Source organism: Chelonia mydas, chromosome 3 (assembly GCF_015237465.2).
Source record: "Chelonia mydas isolate rCheMyd1 chromosome 3, rCheMyd1.pri.v2, whole genome shotgun sequence".
Classification (NCBI taxonomy): domain Eukaryota; kingdom Metazoa; phylum Chordata; order Testudines; family Cheloniidae; genus Chelonia; species Chelonia mydas.
This window is the reverse complement of record NC_057851.1, coordinates 188,542,057-188,564,628: the sequence shown is the minus strand read 5'-3', so window position 1 is coordinate 188,564,628 and position 22,572 is coordinate 188,542,057. Positions and strand designations below refer to the sequence as shown.

At 43.4% G+C, this 22,572-nt stretch overlaps 1 protein-coding gene across 13 annotated transcripts in view; it reads right to left on the bottom strand.

Annotated features, from left to right (window-relative positions):
* VPS54 (VPS54 subunit of GARP complex) overlaps nt 1-22,572 on the bottom strand; it is an 82,614-nt gene that overhangs the window by 26,985 nt on the left and 33,057 nt on the right. For all 13 annotated transcript variants that reach the window (XR_005224950.2, XM_043543979.1, XM_043543981.1 and 10 more), the window contains 7 exons: nt 20,912-21,297; nt 10,170-10,296; nt 8,720-8,827; nt 5,450-5,505; nt 4,095-4,191; nt 3,277-3,617; nt 969-1,098 (listed from right to left, as the gene is read on the bottom strand). Coding sequence is in view for 12 of the 13 variants with exons in the window: in XM_043543979.1 (XP_043399914.1) it covers nt 969-1,098; nt 3,277-3,617; nt 4,095-4,191; nt 5,450-5,505; nt 8,720-8,827; nt 10,170-10,296; nt 20,912-21,297 (1,245 nt within the window). In the remaining variant the exon portion in view is untranslated. The remainder of the gene's footprint in view (nt 1-968; nt 1,099-3,276; nt 3,618-4,094; nt 4,192-5,449; nt 5,506-8,719; nt 8,828-10,169; nt 10,297-20,911; nt 21,298-22,572) is intronic.

Genomic DNA, 22,572 nt, shown 5'->3' with positions numbered 1-22,572 from the left:
AGACCCAGGTGTAACCTTGACTATCTGACATGAGGATGATGACGAACATGACTTTTCCTTGACTAAGCTCAGTGTTGGTTATTTGGCCTAGCTGCCCCCCTGGATCATGATTTATTGGAAAGGACAATCCCTAGGCTAGGTCCTGAAGTGAACCAGCTGGGCCAGAATGCTGTTTCATCACTTCTGTGACAGCGCCATCCATTTCTACAGAATTTAAGTTTTTGACCTTTCTGGTTTGAAGCTAATCTCCCAAATGTGACCCAAGGCACAGCTGTCTTACCTGGTCTGCAGAGAAAGACACAAAAAACAGCTCTAAAGGAGCTGTGTCCCACCCTTGTTAGTCTGAAATGCGAATACTCATGCCTCACGAGAACTATTTAAAATGGTAACATTGGTATCTATGGCTCTGCCTAGACAAAGACTTTTTCCCTAAAATTTCCCGCCATTGCTAACACTGGTTCAATGTCTCTGGAGACAGGGAAGTCCTAAATGTAGGGGCTGCTGGCATTTTAAAACACTGTGTCACTTTACTCTGCTCGAAGTAGGTCTAGACAGGTTAAAATACTACCAGGTGCTACCACCTTGTCTATGTTAATGCTCCCATCATTGCTATGATAGGTGAGAGCTGTACAGGTGGGAAATTATAGGGAAACAACCCTACTGTTAACAAAGCCAATTTCAGGGCAGCTCATTTCAGCGGAAAGTAGAAGTACGCATTATTTAGGCAGTACATTACAAATGGTGTGTTATGTTAATACCAGTGATCTCCTGGGCATTAGGTAACGTGAAGTTCCTTTGATGGCATGAGCAGTTACTTGATTTCAATAAGCATGCAACTTCAAAAGTCTAAAGTCTACCAAAAAAAAAAATACTGCTCAATATTAAAAAAAAAATAGCAAATAGATTTTCGAAGTTTTTTTATTATGGATGCTGATTCTAGCAACAGTCGGATGAGCCAAGCTCCTTACTTTTGCTCTTGCCATGAGGAACTTGACAGAACGATCATGGCAGATGTCAGAGGCACTGTAAAGTAGCTCTTGAATGTTATTTGCCAGTTTTTCCAGCTCCAGATCAGTCAGTTTCATATCTTCGCTGATCCTGAAAATGACAGAAATGTTTGTTTGCAAATGATTTCACAAATATTATGCTTTACATGCAGTTTCCAATCACTTGCTGAGGGAGGAAAGAACACTCCAGCAGCAAAGTGGTCTGATATCGCAAGTTATCTTTACTATATAACTTTGGACAGTTGGAGCTTTCTAACCCGCTGTCAATGTTGTATCAGTCTCCATAACTAGCGAATGCATGGTTCTGTTCTATATTTTTTTTTAAATCCACTCAAATTAGGTATTTCAGGCAGACCGCTGCACAGAGCTTATTATTTTATTTTTTACTGCTGTTGGTTAAAAGTTACCCAGCCCATGTCATTATTTACACATCGCTTTGTGACAGATACACACACTGCTTTTTCCAAAGTGACATGCAATGCCTGCAATAAATGTTCTGCAGCTTTTTCTCCTTCAGCTTGTAAGCTTTCTGAGGGGCCACCGGTTCCATGACTCCATCAGTGTCCTCTCTTGCCTTCTACTCCTTGCTACTTAGGTTTGTGCCTTTCTGAAAACTGTTTTTGGCCTGGCCACTGTTTTGAGCCCACTGCATGGCACAGCTCTGCCAGTGCTTAGCAAATCGAGTCTGTAATTTGCTGGTCTGGTGTGGCTGCTACAAGGGTTGTAGGTGTTGACAGTGTGTGCGGAGAGAGAGAAGGGACTGGGAGGACAGGGAGACTGAAATGCCGTGCCGTGAAGGGTGGTGAGGTGGGAGCAGCAAGAGGGTGGACACTCTCATGTAGTTATATGTGCCCTATTACAAATGCTAAAAGGAGGCTGTGTGAACCCAAAAGAGAGCTGCCAAACAAGCATATAGGGATACAATAGCACATTTTATAATAAAAAGCTGTTCAATCAGCTGTAGAAGGTTCTTTGCCACTGAAGTCCTCCACCTCCAGCAAGGCCACCATATCCATTGACCATTTGAGCAAACAGCTCTAGACTGGTGTCCAGTTCCTTCCCCTCCTGCTTGTATCCGGATTTAATTCTCCTGGCTGTTGTCCTCATCATGGTGCCTCTCTCTTCCGGGAGCTCCAGTCATGTCCACCACGAGGTTAAGTTGGGTGGCGAGGTCCTTGCTGAAGACCCTGTCCAGTTGCTTGCTCCCTGATACATCAAGGAGTCATCACTGGACCTTAGTCCTTGTTTGTTTTGTGGGTTTTTTAGGATAGTTGTCTCAAATCCTTTCCCTCTGGCCATCCCTATGCTTCGGAGTGCTCTAGCATGGATGGCCGCTCAAACACACATGTATAGATCTTGGAGTTCCTGCTGTATTTCTGCAGCTGGAACTGAACAAGCTCCTCATCCTACTGAGAGATGAAGTTGTGGATGTCTTCTAGCTATCAGGCAGCTGCATGCTGTGGCATTTAAAATGGACTGCTTGATAAAGATCTGCATCTAGAGCTGCTTGCTATGAAAATGGCTTGCAGCTGAGTTCTGCACACTGTGCAGAGCTATAAAGTAGGTAGCTTCCAACCAAGTAGAGCCTCGAACAATGGAATACAGAAGGTGACCAGAAAGGCTATTTCTGCAGTGGCTGGCGAACTGTAGGACAGCAGTGGGAGGACTATTTGCATGGATTGTGTTATCACAGTAGTGGAGGTGCATCCACTCAGCCATTCAATGAACTGCACTGATTCAGACTTACCCCTATAACTTATCGAGGCAACTTTAATCAACAGACAGCCAGCGAACAATCAACTGTAGCAAATGTGTATGGACACCTGGGAACTTCCAAACAGTTGAGAGATACTATGATCAACTAACGTCTCTAATGCAGACAAGGCCAGAGGAGGTTATGCACCCCATTCCTCCACAGGTGCAGAGACTCCCCAGGCAGGAAAAGCAGTGGGTTTCTGCTGCACAAGGGTTGGTGTGCAAGGTCCCCATGCAGCTGCACATGTCGGGCAACAGATGGCCCTGGGAGGAGCCAAAGGAAGTGCAGTCTGTGGTTCCTGCCATCCTCCCATGGCATCCTGCCTAAGAGCCTCTGGAAGCCAGTTCATCCAATAACTAGATAAGCAAACCAAACCAGAGTGAATTTTACGTTGTAACGTCATGTCACCAAAAACTGCCAATGTCTGAATTATAACATTATACATTATAACATTAATATTGGTAGGACAGGAGTCAACACCGGGTAAATATTCTAGCAGTGATGTTTACTTACATAATCTCTACTCCCCCTGGTATAACAGAAGACGGCATCTGTTCTTTGCTGGACGAAGAGTCAGTAGTGCATTCTGGCTCAGATACTGAATCACTGCTGCAGGGCTCACTGTTTGGAGACGTATTTCTTTGAGAGGTAGTGTCAACTGCTACAGATGGGAGGTCCCCCTCACTGAATGCATCACTTATAAACATGCCTTCGTGAGTCAGATAAGCTACTTCTGTATCCACAGTAGTGTCTTTTGCAGGGTTCTTCTGTACTGAAGTTTCCTCCAGTTCCCTGGTCCTTTGATTCTTGTCTAGAACCAAGAGAACCATGCTACGAATAATATTTAAGGTTGCCTAGAATCAAATATAAAGTTTATTAACAAAAAACTTAACACCATTTTCCTTTGACAAACAGACGTTTTCTTTTGACAAGAAAAAAGAACATTTAAATATTAATTGGTTTCATTTATTTTTTTAATGTTGTGTAATCATTAGTTCGAATCACAGGAGCCGATCTCCAACAGCAGCCAGCACCAGATGCTTCTGAGAAAGGTGCAAGAAACCCCACATGTGGATTAATCTGTCCCCCAGGAAGATCTCATCCTAATCCTAATAATTAGAGCCTGACATAAATCACGAAACAAGAAGTTTTATCTACTTTCCAACCCACTCTCTGTTAACCATATAGATTCAACCTCTCTTGAAATTAAAGTTTAGGACTCTGTAGTCAAGATCAACATCTTACATTTCAACTAGAAAATAACTCTAGCTCAATTCTGCATCAGTGTCTGAAAGGAGGATGTGAAGCCCTTGAGAAATGAACATACTTACCTTAATTCTTTTGAGAAAGATAGTAAATTTAGAAAAAATATTCTTCAGTAGATCAAACCACTGAGGAAAATTCATCATCCTCATTTGATCTGCAAGCCTACAAAAAGAACAGCATTTTGGAGATGACAATTATTTACCTTTGAAGTGATCTACTGACAAGGCTGACTACTGGCATTTAAAGAGAAAGCGGACAGTCAAAACCATTGTAAATTTACAAAAAAGCAGACCGCATGGTAATAGCTGTCCAGTCAAGAAAACAGACAATACTATAAGCAGCATAGTCTTGATTAAGAAATAAATGGGAGGGCTAAAAACATATCACGCCAGAAAAGTGAATGCCTCAGTTAACATTCACAGCTTTTTAAAGCAACAATGTCCTTGTTCCGTAAGACCAGAAAGTGTTGCTTAGCCTCCATTACAGTCAGGGTGCATGTTAATGACCATCGTCATCAAGCACAGAGCAAAAATAACCAAGACACATTATTGCTGGCAAAGCAAAAATACTGGGGTTATGCTCTTTTTTTGCTGCACCGCAAGGAGGCAAGACAGGTTTCTGGCAAAAGGCAGGAAAATGCATTGCCAAAACCAAAGTAAAATCTCATAATATACAATTTGTCTCCAAACAGAATTAGTCACTATTTCTATGAAATGCAGCTTTTCAACCTTTACTGAATCCTCTGTGTGTCTGAACGCTAGCAGCAAAGGGGAGGTTACTTGCTTTCAAGATCTGATTTTAAAAAATAAATTGGCCCCAATTCTCAAATTGACAGCAATAATGGCTTCTGGTTTGGCCTTATCTGTGGGTCTAATTGTGCTCTTCTGGGGTAGGCTGTGAATCTAATTGTGCTATTCTGAGGTAGGCTGTCTTAGGCACTTACATGCGGCTCAGAGCCAAGAGAGCTTACGTTGTTCAGTGTCCTTCCATTGGAGTAGTAAGATGTGCCTCTAATCTCTTTCATGCAGGAGGTACTGACCTACAGACACATTTTATTACAGCACTAGAATATTCTCAGAGGGAACGCCTGCCTTTTCCCTTACATAGTCAGGAAACAAATGCCTAAATATTTTAGCCTGTGCTTTTCCTAACCCTGTATATAATATGCAATGGAATTAACATGGTTTTAAAAACAAATTTCAAAAGTAAGGTTAAAAATACAGGAGTATAATTGTTAAGATCTGCAAGAAAAGGGAAATACTCAGGGCTCCTGAAGAGGACCGTTGGGGAGAAACAGAAGAACAAGATGATACTTAATTATTCACCACTTTAAAAACAAATTAAAAAACAGTTGATCATCTGTGCTAAAGCACACATTCCCCACCCAACCTGCCACAACAGACCCGTAGCATATACTTACTTAATGACAACTTCTGTATCTATTTCTTCTATCTGCGATACCGTGCTAACCACACACTGTGAAGTTTAAGAAAAAAAGTGTCTTAGCGTCTTTCCAACCCTTCTGAGTTCCATAATTTAAAAGAACCTCAAGTTAAACAAGAAAAAAAGAAAAGAAAGACAGGCATTTGGGTCATTTAACATTCTTACAGCTTTTTTCTTTTAATTGCAAAACATGGGACCCACGATTTTTGAAAGGGACTAGTGATTTTGGATGCCCAACTTGACACACCTGAAAGAGGCCTGATTTTCTCTGAGCACTTTCTGAAAATCTCCTTTAAAAGTGCCCAAAAATTGAGGCCCCCAAAATGCCCAATCATTTGAATATTTTGTCTGGGATGAAGATTTTATATTTATTTAAACAGAGGATTCAAAAAAACTAACGATGTGAAGAACAGTACTATGATGGCATTACTGTAAGCAGTGGGCTATGAGTACAAAACAGATTCCCCAAGGGACTGTCTGTATTGATCTCAGCCCAGAAAATTTCCCCACATCCTTATTTCCTATTACAGTATATCCTCATCCTTGAGGCCCATTACCACCACAAAATATCCTCCAGCTGAAGAGCGGATGGAAAGAAAATGGCCATTCAGTCAAATTTCTAGCTCTCCCAAATCAATTTTTATTCCAAACTTTTCCATTGTTTTAGAGAGAGTTTATTGAGGCATCTTTGTTATTATGGGTTTGTTAAACCTAGAAACAAAGCAACTCCACTTAGACTAAATTAGAGACTTTATCCAATGTGATCAAGAATCGCTTAGATGCACAAAATGATTCAACAGCATATGAACTCGTCTGGTCTGTAAGTAGATTTCTGTAAACCACAGTGGTGCCAGATGGTGTCCTGTTGTTTAAATATTGGTGACATTAATAACTGGTGTTCTGCACAGATGTTTCTTAAAGATACATTTCTTCATGAGCTATGTTGAATGCTAGGGGACTACACCTCTGTTCCTCTATTTGCATGGTCACAAAGTACTACAAGTGTGGGTGCAAGTGGGCAGCCCTACAAAGGAGTGTGGATGGACACATATGCAAGACTTGGGTGGAGAACAGTATTCCTTCTTTGCAGAAGGACAGTTTACTTCTGGGGGAATTTTGCGTGCACAGAATTCGTGGCCCCCGCATATTTCTTTGCTTCCCCGCAGAAAAATTACTTCTGATGGGGAAGCAAAGGGAAACCGCAAGAATGGTCTTTCGCCCACGCCCCAGCAGTGCAGGCAAGTCAGAATGGGTACCCAGAGCAGCCGGTAGAGATGTAAACCACCACTGGGGTGGTGGCGGCTGGGTAGTTGTGCGTGTGAGAGACAGACACTGTCCCTCTCACTTGCTGTTGTGGCATGCTCGGCATGGAAGGGCAGGGCTTTGGGGTGTTTCTGAAGAGGTAGGCATGGGGCACATTCTGTTCCCTCAGGCAGATGAGAATGTAGCAGATGGCCTGCTGAGTGAATTGTTCCCATTGTTCTTATTGAATTCCCCCAGGAGTATACAACAGGTCTAAAAAATTTTACATTTACATTTTACACTCCTTTTACGTTGCCAGAGTGGTGTAAAGGACAGTCTGGCCTTATAAATGCTTATGGTACTTTAGTGATTAGAACTGGTCTAAATTTTTGGACTGAAAAAATTTCCTATCAAAATGTGCTCCAGGAACTGTGTGCTACTGACCTTTTTAGAGATGGTCAGTAGCCAGTATAAACTGTGAATTTGAGTCCCCAGCCCTCACTTGCTCTTCAGTTGCCTATAATGTAACACTAAGCATATAGATGCATATATCTGTTGACTAATAACTAGAAGTAAATGGTCAATACTAGCTACATTACTATTAGAAAGAGGGGGTTTGGTGATTTCCTCCAGTGCTCCCCACTCCCATTCGCCATTCATTGTATTGTAGTTTAAATAAATTACAAACAAAATTGAAACCAGCTGTATTATATTACATTATTTTGACAAAAATATGCAGAATTTTGCATATTTTTAAAATATTGTGCGCAGAATTTTTAATTTTTTGACACAGAATTCCCCCAGAAGTAACCATTATCTGCAAGGGTCTACAAGAAATATGCAACATGTAAACATGATCCAAATACCACAGAGAAGGAAACTGGGAGTTGGAAAATAATGGTTTAAAAGGATATTTCCAGATTACCTACTCCCCATGCATGGGTATGGCAACACCCATTTTTTCATGTTCTCTGTGTATATATATCTTCCTACCGTATTTTCCACTGCATGCATCTGACGAAGTGGGTTTTAGCCCACGAAAGCTTATGCCCAAATAAATTTGTTGGTCTCTAAGGTGCCACAAGTACTCCTTGCTTTGTTTTTTTTACTCCCCATGTGTGTAACAAGATAGCACACTATCTGGCAGAAATTTATATCTGAAATTGATTATATTTTGTTTGTTACCAAGGGGACATGACAACTGAGAAAGGCAAGGGAAAGGCATCTGGGGACTGCAGTCCACGCTGGGCAGGGGAATTGCTTTGTTTTGGTGTTCCACATGAATTTTTTGTGCCCTGAGGCAAAGGCTGAAACAGTCTCGCTTATGACATTGGTTCTCTCCTGGGCTGGTGAGAAGCCCAGCGCCTTAACTGAAGGGATAGCACAGTACCCTGACTTTACTGTCTGTCCCGTAACAGACAAGAGACCACGACAATCCAGGCAAGGAATATTTACGTATTAAACATCATGGAATTCCGACAAATGGACATCATCTAGCCCTCCTCCCTACAAATGCAGGATTGTTCCTAAGATTTTCAAGTGACTGGGAAAGTGTGTGTGTTAATAAGCTTTATTTTATGGTTCTCTTCCTATTTCTGTAAAATTACCAGTAGATACTGGCCTTGTTGAAACTAAATGGAATTGTGTAGCCATCTTATCTGGGGAAGTTACAGGCTAATGGAAAAAGAAAAAAACAAACTAACTCACAGCAGGCAGAGAAAGGTGAAGGTAAGTGTCTGTGTACCAAGGCACAGAGAAAGATGTGTTCTTCCTCTACACTGATGCCACACAATGGCTGGGGAAGGCCATTGGGAGATCAGATCTACAGATATGAGGTCACTAATACAACAGGATTAATTATTATCTTTTTAAAGTACAACTTTTCACAATAAGAGAAAATCTGATGTTACGAAATTATATTAAATACATTCTTATAACAACTGAAACAAAAATATTTCTAAAAGATGGGCAAGTCTTTGACATAAGCTAGAAGTGATTTGCTTACCTGTTTAATTATGCTCTTTGCTGTAATAATCATTTCATCACCATATATTTCAAAAAAATTTAGCTTTCTTTGTTTTAAAAGTCCAAATACTAGCGATACAAGTCTTTCCTATTAAAAACACCAAAGGGGCAGGGAGAAGAAAAAGATACTTAAAACATATAATAGTAAAAACGTATTCATGTATCAAAATGCAGTGTGTGTGGAATGGCCTGATGGTCTACTGCTAGTGCTCAAGTCCAAACATCCTATGTTTAGACCACACCTTTCCACGCATGAGACTGAGTGGGATTACTTTTAGGCTATGTCTACACTTCAACCACTGCAGTTGTGCCACTGTAACACTTCAGCGTAGACACGCACGACAGCAAGAGTTGTCTCCCATCCCTGCAGTTAATCCACCTCTCAGAGAGGCAGTAGCTAAATCAACTGAAGAATTCTTCTGTCGACCTAGCACTGTCTACACCTAGATTTAGGTCGGCTTAACTATGTCGCTCAAGGGTGTGGATTTTTCACATCTCTGAGCAACACTGCTGGGTCTCACAGACTCATAGACTTTAAAGTCAGAAGGTACTATCATGATCATCTAGTCTGACCTCCTGCACATTGCAGGTCACAGAACCTCACCTACCCACTCCTGTAATAGACCCTAACCTCTGGCTGAATTACTGAATTCCTCCAATCTTGGTTTAAAGACTTCAAATTACAGAGAACCATCATTTACACTAGTTTAAACCTGCAAGTGACCCGTGACCCATGCTGCAAAGAACAGCAAAAAACAACAACAAAAAATCAGGGTCTCTGCTAATCTGACCCAGGGGAAAATTCCTTCCAACCTAACTTTTCAGTGAAGACCTGGCTGTAGTCAGTTAACAGTGGCCAGAAGGATACTGATCATGATAGCTTAACCTCAAAGGTCTTAAAGTAAATTAAGAATACACAGCGAAAAAATATTTAACAGCTCTGTGGGACTAAACTTGCAGCAAGCAATATGCTTGGAACAATTATCCATATGCAAGATAAAATCATAAGGAAGATAGAATGAGAATAATATACATAATCACCTATCTATTTGCTTACTGTATTTTCACTAACTACAAGGTATGAGAACACATGCTTTTCTGTACTATTTCAAGAGTTACACATTCAGTTGTATCATGGGTCAGAACTAATAACTGGCAACATTTTAAAAAAGATCAATACATTGATTTATTTTTAAAGAACAAAAGTGATTGGAATAAAATTCTGTGGATTTAGGTACAAGAAACAGGAAAATGTTATTATTCAAAACAAAAAAAGGATAAGAAGAAATTTGAACAAAAAGAAAAATGGTATAAAATGATAATGTTGCTATAGTGGCAATGAGAGGATGAATGTTAGTACTTATAAAGTACTCTGAAGATGAAAAATGTTATTTTAGTCATATGGCTTCTACTTTCTATAAGAAACATACCTCTTCTAGAATCTGACAGTCCTCTTCAAATGGTCTATTTAAATCACTACGAGCATAAGTGGAAAACTCTGCAATCATCATTTTATCTATGAGTTTTTCTAACTCACAAAGCTGTGATCCAAGATGCCTGTTTAAGAAAAACAGCGATTGAGCTATAAGTTAAATAATCAGAAAAACCTGCAAATTAATTATTAGTTCAAGACCAAGGAAAACAGCCACACAGTGAATAATTTCTATGCAATCAATTCAGGCTTAATATGAGGTTCAACACTTTCATGTCTCAGACTAGCCGAAATGGTGCATTTGAGTGTGTATTTTCTCCTTGAAGCAAAAATATAATGGAGGTTAAGAATTTGCATCAAAGTAGATAAGAGCCGCTTTTGGGCTTTATCCTAGGAAGTGCTGTCCACCTCAATCTCCCACTGAAACCAACAGAAGCTGAGGATACTTAATACCGGTACTTAGTAGTATCGAGGTGTTGGTCTTTAAGGAAGAAAGATTGTTTCATTGTTATTCCAGTGCCTCAGCCATTCAGTCTTGAAGTGCATTAATTTCAAACATTTAAGTAGATCATACAAACATAGAAGAGTTAACTCGTACGAGTGAGCGATAGAAATAGCTTTCACAGACAGAGTGGCTTTCAGAGAGTACAAGGGTTTTCAAGCTGCCACCATTATAGTGCTTCTATAAACAGCGTCAGAGTTTAAGACCAGAAGGGACCACCAGATCATCTGACCTGACTTTCTGTATATCACAGGCCACCAACACCACCCAGCAGTTGCCCAACAACCAGAATTAGATCAGCCCTCAGGAGACTAAACTATTATGTGCCACAGGCAGAGAACAGGAGGGACCAAGGTGCACCAATGCCCAAGGCCCACACAATGGCAGGGAATTGATTATTTGAGGTATACCTAACTGATCCTGGCAAAGTGATCTGCACCTTGTGCTGCAAAGGCAGGCAAAACCATCACTGCCAATCTGAACCAGGAGAAAATTCCTTCCTGACCCCATATATAGCAATCAGTTAGACCAGGGGTGGGCAAACTATGGCCCACAGGCCGGATCCTGCCCGTCAGGGCTTTAGATCTGGCCTGCGGGATTGCCACCCCTGTGGCCCCCACACAGCTCCCAGAAGTGGCTGGCACCACGTCCCTGCGACCCCTGTTGGGTTGGGGGGCAAAGGGCTCTGCACGCTGCCCTCGCCTGCAGGCACTGCTCCCCACAGTTCCCATTGGCCAGGAACAGGGAACCGCAGCCAATGGGAGCTTCAGGAAAGGTACCTGCAGGCGAGGGCAGTACGTAGAGCCCTCTGTCCCCGCCCCCAGGTACGCGGTGCCGGCCGCTTCCAGGAGCGGCACAGGGCCAGGAAGGCAGGGAGCCTGCCTGAGCCCCACTGTGCACTGCTGTCACCCCAGAGCCACTCAAGGTAAGCAGTGCTGGGCTGGAGCCTGCACCCCGCACCCCCAACCCCGTGCCCTGAGCCCTCCGCCGTATCTCGCACCCCTCTTCCGCCCCAACCCCTTGCCCTGAGCCCCTTCCTGCACACCGCACCCCCTCCCACACCCCGACCCCCCCACCCTAGCCCTATATTCATGGCCCTGCATGCAATTTCCCCACCCAGATGTGACCATTGGGCCAAAAAGTTTGCCCACCCCAAGTTAGACCCCAAGCACATGAGCAAGTACCAACCAGCCAAGCACCTGAGAGAGAATGCTCTGTTCCACCTAAGAGAACAGGCCCACCTCATCCAGTGTCCCATCTCCAGCTATGGCCATCTCTGATGTTTCATAAGAAGCAAACACCCCTCCCTCCTGACCCCTGCAGGTGACCAGCTGAAGCCTTGAAGCACGAGATTTAAAATAATCAGATATGAACCAGAAGAGACCCCCCAGGGCTCCAGAGCCCTGTGCCCCAAAATCACAGGCAGCCCCATCATACAATCCCACTCAAACTTGTCCACCTCTCTTAAAACTAATTGTTTGCCCTCTACTGGCTCCTAATGGGAGGGTGTTCCAAAAATCTCACCCCTCTGATGGGAGGAAACCTTCTTCTAATTTCCATCCTGAATTTGTTCATGGCCAATTTATACCAATTTGTTCTTATGCCAACATGGTCCGTTAGTTTAAATAGCTCTTCACCCTCTTGGTGTTTATCCCCGATGTATTTAAAGAAAACAATTAAAGCCCCTCTGAGCCTAGGTTTTGAGTGGCTAAACACACTAAGCTCTTTCAGTCTCCTCTCATGAGACAGACATTCCATTCCCTTATTCATCCTAATAGCTCCTCTTTGAACCTGCTCCAGTTTGAATTCATCTTTCTTGAACATGGGTGACCAGAACTGTAGGCAGTATTCCAAAGGAGGTCCCAGCAGTGCCTTGTAGAATGGCATTAATACTTCTCTATCTCTACTGGAAATGCCTCACCTGATGTGTCCTAGAATCGATCACATTTGCCTTTTTTCATAGCCACATCACACTGATGGCTCATAGTCATAGACACCAGCACATTCAGGTACCTCTTCTCCTCTGAGCCCCGTTTATAGCAAAAATGCTTATTATCAGACCCCAACTGCATGACCTTGCACTCTGTATTATTACACTTAATTCCACTTCTGTCCAGTCTTCAAGGTCATGCAGTTCTTCCTATATGATATTCAGATCCTCCTCTGTATGGACGATGCCTCCCAACTTTGCATCATCAGCAAATTTCATTAGTATATTCCTATTTTTTGTGCCAAGTTCATTAATCAGATGATTGAAAAAGATTGGTCCCAAGACTGACCCTTGAATAACTCCACTAGTAACCTCCATCCAGTCCAACAGTTCACCTTTCAGCACAACCCATTGCCATCTCCCCTTTAGCCAGCTCCTTACCCACCTATGATGTTTTGAGGTTCACCCAGATCAGTAAGGATTTCTGTCACCACCTGCCCTGTAACACTGGGGGCCTTTGTGCTGTGCAGCTATGGTTCAGATCCCTGCAACCAGTAGCCAACCCACAAGAATAAGGTGTCACTCCAGCTCTCATAAGCCCAGTTACTCTCTAAAGCTTGACACCAACAGCCCTCAAGTCCGAAGTCTCCCCAAATATGTTTTCCCCAAGTTCTAAACTGCCAGACCCTCAGAATTTTCCCATATGTTTTGTCACCCCCTGAAGTCTTGAAACCAGCCCCCACAGATACCAGCACACTTTGACATACATATTCCACACGTTGCTCAAGGCGTGTGAATTATTCACACCCCTGAGTGACGTAAATTATTCTGAACTAATTTGTAGAATAGACATAGCCTCAGTCCATGGTGACTCATGGTTATTCAGAGCAGGGAAATTCCCTCTTGACTTAATGCTCGGGAACCAGGATGTTTTTTTCAATTTTGAGTCATTTCAATATCTTTTCATTAATTTTAATGGTCTACATTGTCCTTTCTTGGCCTGGCCAATGAATAGTTTCTTGAAGTCGGTTTTGTGTAAACAATTGGCTTGAGAGGTGTCCCTCCCTGCCCGACTGCTTGCTGCCCTGTTCTGAGGTGGAGCTGACATTTCTGAGCACAGTGTTTTATATATGCACAATTACATAAAATCATAACCATGGTCTGTACACATATCTCTAATGACCATCTAATTCAGAACACTGCAAGCTTTCATAATGGTCTTCATCTGATATATTTTTAAGTACAATAACACACTATGCAATCAATTGGTTTAACTGCTTATTTGTGGGGTTAAACCTTCTGTTCTCACCTTGGGATGCCTGGACCCTGATTGTCCTTCCATCCTACAATTCTTGTACTACACCCCATCTTCTCTAATATAACTAAAATTTCCATGTGGTACCATGTCAAATGCTTTACTGAAATTCAGATATATCAGATCTATTGTATTTCCCTTATCTAAAAAAAAACAAAACTAGGGCGGTCAAGTGATTAAAAAAAATTAATCGTGATTAATCGCACTGTTAAACAATAATAGAATACCATTTATTTAAAATAGTTTTGGATGTTTTCTACACTTTCAAATACATTGATTTCGATTACAACGCAGAATACAAAGTGTACAGTGCTCACTTTATATTTATTTTATTAGAAATATATAGGGCAGGGGGTGGGACTGGGGATACTGCTCCTTTCCCCACAGAACGCTGGCAGCTCCTCCTGCAGCCCCGCCCCCTGAGCTGCTGGAGGACAGGGCTGGGGGGCGGGGGAGCCTGGAGGCAGTACAGCTGAACTGCAGGGCTCTTGCAGGAGCCGCAGCGGGGAAAGGAGCAGAACATGGGGCCACCAAGCGGCCCCACGCCGGCAGCTCCTCCGACGGGGCTGCTGTACAGATGGAGGAGACCCTGCATGGAAGGGCTGGGGTGGTAGAACTGCACCAGGGGAGCTGCGGGCGTGGCGCCGCCTGGTGGCCCCATGTTCTGCTCCTTTCACCTCTGCCATTCCGAAATCTCTGGTGCAGCTGGAGGAGGACAGAGACCACACCTCCCCAGGTAAGGGGGGTGGATCATGAGGAGGGGACGGAGAGAGCGTGGGGACCCCAGGCTGGGGAGGAGTCACATGGAGGATCACGTGCCCTCCCACACCCTGTACTGGTAAGAAATGGATTCCACTTGCACACCTGGGCATAACCAACCTACGTACCCCAGTAACAGAAATGCCAGGTAAAGGGAAAGTTTCCAGCATTTTTAGCCACTTGCACATCACCTTCACTGCTATTTCTGACACACTCTGGACCTTAACAGTGAAATCACTTCCAACTTCAACAGACATTCAAGAATAATAAAAAAAACCCTGAACTATGACCTCACCAATATTAAGGGAGAACTACATCACATGTGGACTGTGTAACCATTAGACATTGAAATTACAACTATTCTAAATCTAGATGTCTTTTTCCAGACATTTCTAAGTACTCTCTGTATAAATAGCAAATTATTTATACACATGTAGAGAAACTTAGTAAAGAGGAGTAAAGACAAAATACTATCTAAAATTACCCTCCCCCAAAAAACAAAGACAGTGGTAAGGCTCAGAGTACATATCAGTAATTTTGGGTAAAAAGAAACACTACATTACAAAAGCAAGCTTTATAAACCCAGGAAATTCAGAGTTAAGGTTACACTTAAAAGTCATTCAAACTTTTCAAAGTATGGGAATGCATATTTAAGGCATCCACACAAATTCAGTTTTGCCCTATTGTAATGTCATACAATAACCATACAACTATGATTACACATATAAATGCTCATGGTCCCAAATTAGATTAAACTAGTTTTTCAACACATCACATTATATGCTTGTATTATATCCTTTCCTGCCGCTCTTCTAACATGGCAGAGTTAAGGAGCTTTTATTTTGTGTTATAACCAGAAGCCAGTTTACATGACTGCGGTCTGGATGTCACATTATAAAAGCAGAGTCATTTTGTTATGTATGTTTGCTTTGGGTACTGTTAATTGTTTTACAACAAATTATTCTGCAATGATGCTAAATTTAAATTGATGCTCTCCAATACAAGAGGCAAACTCCATGAGCTGTAAGCGACAATATACCTGAGTATGCACAAGTTTATTTTAAACCACTACTGTCTGCTTACAAGTTAGCCTTTGTTTAAACTCAGAGGTAAACCTGCTTTGCTGATTTTGTTTCACTTGACTGTTGCAGCTTATTACTGAAGACAAAATTGGAACATCCATTCAATATTTCTGTGAATAAGCTGAAGTCTTTGTGTGATGAGGGGATTTTTAAAATTAGCTTCTATCACAGTTTTCTTGAAGATTCTGGTCTTTTGGCGGCATGTTTTTCCTTAGTACACAGTGAAATGTTTGCATGCCAATCAGAGATTATGCATAAGATTATGTGCTGTGCCTCTAAGAGGTACAGCACAGAACTCACAACTGAGATGTATATGTGAGGGGGAGGGCGGCTATTGTGGCTTTAAAAGCCACCTTTGAACCTTCCTGATCTTAGGCTGCTCTGGGGGTTAGAGAGATCGCCAGTGTAGCTTAGACAGCACCAGGGATCAAATTATGGTAGCCTCCCCAGGCTGCCCTATGGGCCACAGTCAGTGCCTAATTTCTGCTAGGGCTTGCCAGGGCTGAGCCCTGGCACCTGTAGGCTTGGCACATCAGTTATGAAAGTAAAAAAATTGCTTGAGCCCCGGCACTTAATTGCTTGAGCCCTAGCACCTCTTTCATTCCAAATTAAGTGCTGGCTGCAGCACTATCTCCTACTTCCAGCACTTCCCCTACATCAGGCCTTCCGAGGAGGTCCTTGGAAGGAAGCCTTATAGCTAGAGCCCTGCACGGATACAAAATTTATATCAGCAGATATCCGTGGCTATTAAGTGGATATCCGCAGAGTTGCAGGGCTCTACCAGGAATCACAGCAGCAAAAGCAGCAGTATGTCATGCCACCGCGCGCAGGAGACAGTGCCCAGCCGGGACAGCTCCTCCGGAATGGCTGTGCCACCCCCAGCCCTGCCAGCGGTGTGGGGGAATTCAACTAACACATTTAAAAAAACCACTTTCCCTTCTAGTAGTTTGACAGCCCTACTCTCTTTAATTTTTTCACATTCTTCTCTTCTATGTAAATTTTATGAGTTTTTCTGCATCAGTTGGAAGGGAATTATGGAGCTAGCCATTTTTGTTGCTAGTAAAAAATCTTAAAAATTCTGAGTAGAGGAGCAAATCAGAGCTGAGGGATTACAGTAGCCAGAGTAGAGAGTTTTGCATATTCAGAGTACAGTTACTGAGTAATAACTATGGTTACACTATTTAGTCACCGGTATTTTTAGTAAAAGTGAAGGGCAATAACCAAAAAGTTACGGTCAGTGACCTCTCAGTGACTTTTACTAAAAATCCCCTAACTAAATCTTAGGTGCTGAGGCAGGGGAGGTGCTCCAGCGGTCACTGCTGCTCCTGGGCATGGGGGGGCAGCTGCTGCTCCTCTGAGCAGGGAGCGGCCCAGGGTCCCACCGCCGCTCCTCCTGGTCAGGGGGCGGCCCATGGCCCCGCCGCCACTGCTGCTCCTCTAGGCGGGGGCGGCCCGGGACCCCGCCGCTGCTGCTCCTGGCCTACTGCTCTGGGGCAGCGCCTGGGACCAGTTGCCTGGGGCCGCCAGAGCAGCGGCCGGTGCGGCTGGCCCCAGGGCCACCCCAGCTGCTCAGGCGGCCTTGGGGTCAGCCACACCAGCCGTGGAAGTCCCGGAGTCCCAGAAAATCATGGAATCCGTGACTTCTATGGAAGACTTTCAACCTTAGTAATAACATACAGTTACTATGCAAATCAGACATCCACAAACCCCAAAATACAGGAACTGCATAACTAGGAAAAACTATAAAAGTACGGATCGCAATATTTAGACTCCCAGCACTCTGGCTGACCCTATTCAATTTCAGTAGAAATTTAGTGTAGATTATTTCTGGTTATAGTCCACCAAAATTGTAACTTTGTACATTATACAGCTTTATTAGATGAACTAATTTATCATATATATCATAGGAAATATTCTTTAGCGGCATGTCATATTCTGAAAGGCATCCTGTTATATTGACATTTCTTATGCAGGTCAGGATAGAGATTATGTCTCTGCATGTCATACAGCACCTCGTATAATGTTCTGATTGGTGCCCCTATATGTAATAAAGAGCATATAGATATTCAAGTACCTTAAAAAAAATCCTTCTCCCCAATACACACTCACCTATCATTTATGGACTCCACTGATCGGTTACACTACAGAGTAATTATATAGTATTTTTCTAAATGGTGTTTCTCAAGAAGGAACAGGAATAAGAGCAGATTCAGTTTGAGCATGTAAAATTTCGTCCCAGGCAGACTGCAAAGAGCTACAAAAGAATCTCCCAAAACTGGGTGACAGGGCAACAAAATGGCAGATGAAATTCAATGTTGATAAATGCAAAGTAATGCACATTGGAAAACATAATTCCAACTATACATATAAAATGATGGGGTCTAAATTAGCTGTTACCACCCAAGAAAAGATCTTGGAGTCAGGAGGGCCAAATCACACCTGGAGCTGCAGCTAGCAAGAGATGTTAAGAGTAACAAGAAGGGTTTCTTCAGGTATGTTGGCAACAAGAAGAAAGCCAAGGAAAGTGTGGGCCCCTTACTGAATGAGGGAGGCAACCTAGTGACAGAGGATGTGGAAAAAGCTAATGTACTCAATGCTTTTTTTGCCTCTGTCTTCACGAACAAGGTCAGCTCCCAGACTGCTGCGCTGGGCATCACAGCATAGGGAGTAGGTGGCCAGCCCTCTGTGGAGAAAGAGGTGGTTAGGGACTATTTAGAAAAGCTGGACGTGCACAAGTCCACAGGGCCGGACGCGTTGCATCCGAGAGTGCTAAAGGAATTGGCGGCTGTGATTGCAGAGCCATTGGCCATTATCTTTGAAAACTCGTGGCGAACGGGGGAAGTCCCGGATGACTGGAAAAAGGCTAATGTAGTGTCCATCTTTAAAAAAGGGAAGAAGGAGGATCCTGGGAACTACAGGCCAGTCAGCCTCACCTCAGTCCCCGGAAAAATCATGGAGCAGGTCCTCAAGGAATCAATCCTGAAGCACTTACACGAGAGGAAAGTGATCAGGAACAGTCAGCATGGATTCGTCAAGGGAAGGTCATGCCTGACTAATCTAATCGCCTTCTATGATGAGATTACTGGTTCTGTGGATGAAGGAAAAGCAGCGGATGTATTGTTTCTTGACTTTAGCAATGCTTTTGACACGGTCTCCCACAGTATTCTTGTCAGCAAGTTAAAGAAGTATGGGCTAGATGAATGCACTATAAGGTGGGTAGAAAGTTGGCTAGATTGTCGGGCTCAACGGGTAGTGATCAATGGCTCCATGTCTAGTTGGCAGCCGGTATCAAGTGGAGTGCCATCAGGGTCGGTCCTGGGGCCGGTTTTGTTCAATATCTTCATAAATGATCTGGAGGATGGTGTGGATTGCACTCTCAGCAAATTTGCGGATGATACTAAACTAGGAGAAGTGGTAGATACGCTGGAGGGCAGGGATAGGATACAGAGGGACCTAGACAAATTGGAGGATTGGGCCAAAAGAAATCTGATGAGGTTCAACAAGGATAAGTGCAGGGTCCTGCACTTAGGACGGAAGAACCCAATGCACCGTTACAGACTAGGGACCGAATGGCTAGGCAGCAGTTCTGCGGAAAAGGACCTAGGGTGGACAGTGGACGAGAAGCTGGATATGAGTCAACAGTGTGCCCTTGTTGCCAAGAAGGCCAATGGCATTTTGGGATGTATAAGTAGGGGCATAGCCAGCAGATCGAGGGACGTGATCGTTCCCCTCTATTCGACACTGGTGAGGCCTCATCTGGAGTACTGTGTCCAGTTTTGGGCCCCGCACCACAAGAAGGATGTGGATAAATTGGAGAGAGTCCAGCGAAGGGCAACAAAAATTATTAGGGGTCTGGAACACATGACTTATGAAGAGAGGCTGAGGGAACTGGGATTGTTTAGTCTGTGGAAGAGAAGAATGAGGGGGGATTTGATAGCTGCTTTCAGCTACCTGAGAGGTGGTTCCAAAGAGGATGGTTCTAGACTATTCTCAGTGGTAGAAGAGGACAGGACAAGGAGTAATGATCTCAAGTTGCAGTGGGGGAGGTTTAGGTTGGATATTAGGAAAAACTTTTTCACTAGGAGGGTGGTGAAACACTGGAATGCGTTACCTAGGGAGGTGGTAGAATCTCCTTCCTTAGAAGTTTTTAAGGTCAGGCTTGGCAAAGCCCTGGCTGGGATGATTTAATGGGGGATTGGTCCTGCTTTGAGCAGGGGGTTGGACTAGATGACCTCCTGAGGTCCCTTCCAACCCTGATATTCTACGATTCTATGAGTCACTGTGGATAGTTCTCTGAAAACATCCACTCCATGTGCAGCGGCAGTCAAAAAAGCAAACAGAATGTTGGGAATCATTAAGAAAGGGATAGATAATAAGGCATAAAATATCATATTGTCTCTATATAAATCCATGGTACGCCCACATCTTGAATACTGCATGCAGATGTAGTTGCCCCATCTCAAAAAAGATATATTGGAATTGGAAAAGGTTCAGAAAAGGGCAACAAAAATGATTAGGGGTATGGAACGGCTGCCATACGAGGAGAGATTAATAGAACTGGAATTAATAGACTAATAGATTAATAGACTTTTCAGCCTGGAAAAGAGACAGCTAAGGGGAGATATGATTAAGGTCTATAAAATCATGACTGGTGTGGAGAAAGTGAATAAGGAAGTGTTATCTACTCCTTCTCATAGCACAAGAACTAGGGGTCACCAAATGAAATTAATAGGCAGCAGGTTTAAAACAAACAAAAGGAAGTATTTCTTCACACAATGCACAGTCAGTCTGTGGAACTCCTTGCCAGAGGATGTTGTGAAGGCCAAGACTATAACAGGTTTCAAAAAAGAACTAGATAAATTCATGGAGGATAGGTCCATCAATGGCTATTAGCCAGGATGGGCAGGGATGGTGTCCCTAGCCTCTGGTTGCCAGAAGCTGGGAATGAGAGACAGGGGATGGATCACTTGATGATTATTTGTTCTGTTCATTCCCTCTGGGGCATCTGGCATTGGCCACTGTCGGAAGACAGGATACTGAGCTAGATGGACCTTTGGCCTGACCCAGTATGGTCTTATGTTCTTAGGATAATATAACAACATGATTTATACTTCATTTTATTACTTCCAATGGTTTTGTGAATGTTACCTACCGGAAACTGTGAATGCCCTGGAGTTCCTGCTGCAGTACCTCCTGCGTTGTTGCTATTAAGTCCAATGCGCCAACAAATTCAGAAGTGGACAACAACAGCTGTACTGTAGGCTGCGTTTGGTGTACAGTAGCCATTAACTTCAGTTTATTGTATGCTTTCACACAGTTATTTCTGGTGAGTGATAGTCTTAAAACTTGAAGCGATCCTTCACACATTACTTTATCAATTTGGGCGATTTTATCTCGAAGTATTTTTACAGCCTGGGAGGTTTTCCTGAGGTAGTCCTGCAATTCATGCTGAGAAGTCATTGCATGAAAAAATGCTTCTGAGCGTAGAGAAATTTGATGAGCAATATTTACTTCCACAATATCCAAATAATGGCTCAGCTTGAAAGAGAGAGAGAAAAAACAACAACCACCGTATGTTGTAACACCTGGCAAATATATCACACTACAAAAGCACTAAAATGCATTTTGTGGGTATAATTTACATTATTTCTACGAGTACATTTCTTTGTGCTATAATGATCACCTGACTGTGGCCAGTATAACACTGGATTAAAAGCTGTTGTCATGGTGGCAAATGAATAACTACCCAGTTTTGTTAGTGAGTTCAGAAAGCATTGGGAAGGTTGAGCGAGTTTACCTCCCTGGTAAAAGCATGCTTGCAAAGTACTGCTTGCAGAAAAGCAAGCAATTAAACAAGCCTGCCCAAGGCTTTATATCTCAGAGGTCAGACATTAACACTCCTACATACAGCCACTAGCTGAGAGGGTGTGCTGGGTATTGGCCTGCAAATGAGAATAGCACATGTACTTAACTCTATCATGCACTAAACTAAGGCTGCTTCACCCATGGTGGGGACCTCCAACAACAGAGGCGCTGACTCCATGGCTGCTCGGATGCTGGAGCACCCATGGTAAAAAAAATAGTGGGTGCTCAGCACTCATCAGCCACCGCTGTTTGGCCGCACTGCCAAAAGGCTGATCGGCGGCTAGGGCTTGGGAGAGGACAGAGAGCAGCGAGCAGATGAGGGTCTCAGGGAGGGGGTGGAGCGGGGTGGGAAGAGGCGGGACAAAGCTGGGGCCGCAGGGGAAGGGGCGGAGCAGGGGCGGGGCTGGAGTACCCCCAGGAAAACTAGAAGTCAGTGCCTGTGTCCAACAGGAGGAAACTTGACTGTGATTGATGGTCTGACCTAGGTAGCTCCTGCTTCTTGGGGAGGAAGGAGAGTGTAGGGAGATGGAGGTTTCAAAAGAGGGCAGAGTTCTCTAGAATATCCACTTTAACTCACTCTTTTGTAGAGAAGTTCCCTCTGAAGGGGGGCTTGGACACAGTTGCCCTCAGCCAGCCATGGAAGTCACTCTCTAGTGAAGCAAAGCCCTTTCTCGTCAATCAAGACCTGGTGCCAGGGTTCACGTTTGGAACCTGAACTCCTAATTTCCTTTGCTGCACTGTTACCAGACTGCTGGTCTGGCCCTACTTTACTCAAATTGAAACAACTCGGTGTTCTGAATAGTCAACTCTAAGTGGGACATTAAAATAGTCATCTGAATGCTAATACCCAAATGGCCTGATTTTTAGAGATGCTGAACACCTGAAGATCATGACTTCAACAGGAGCTATGGCTGCTAAACACTTCTGAAAAATCAGCCCCAAAATGCT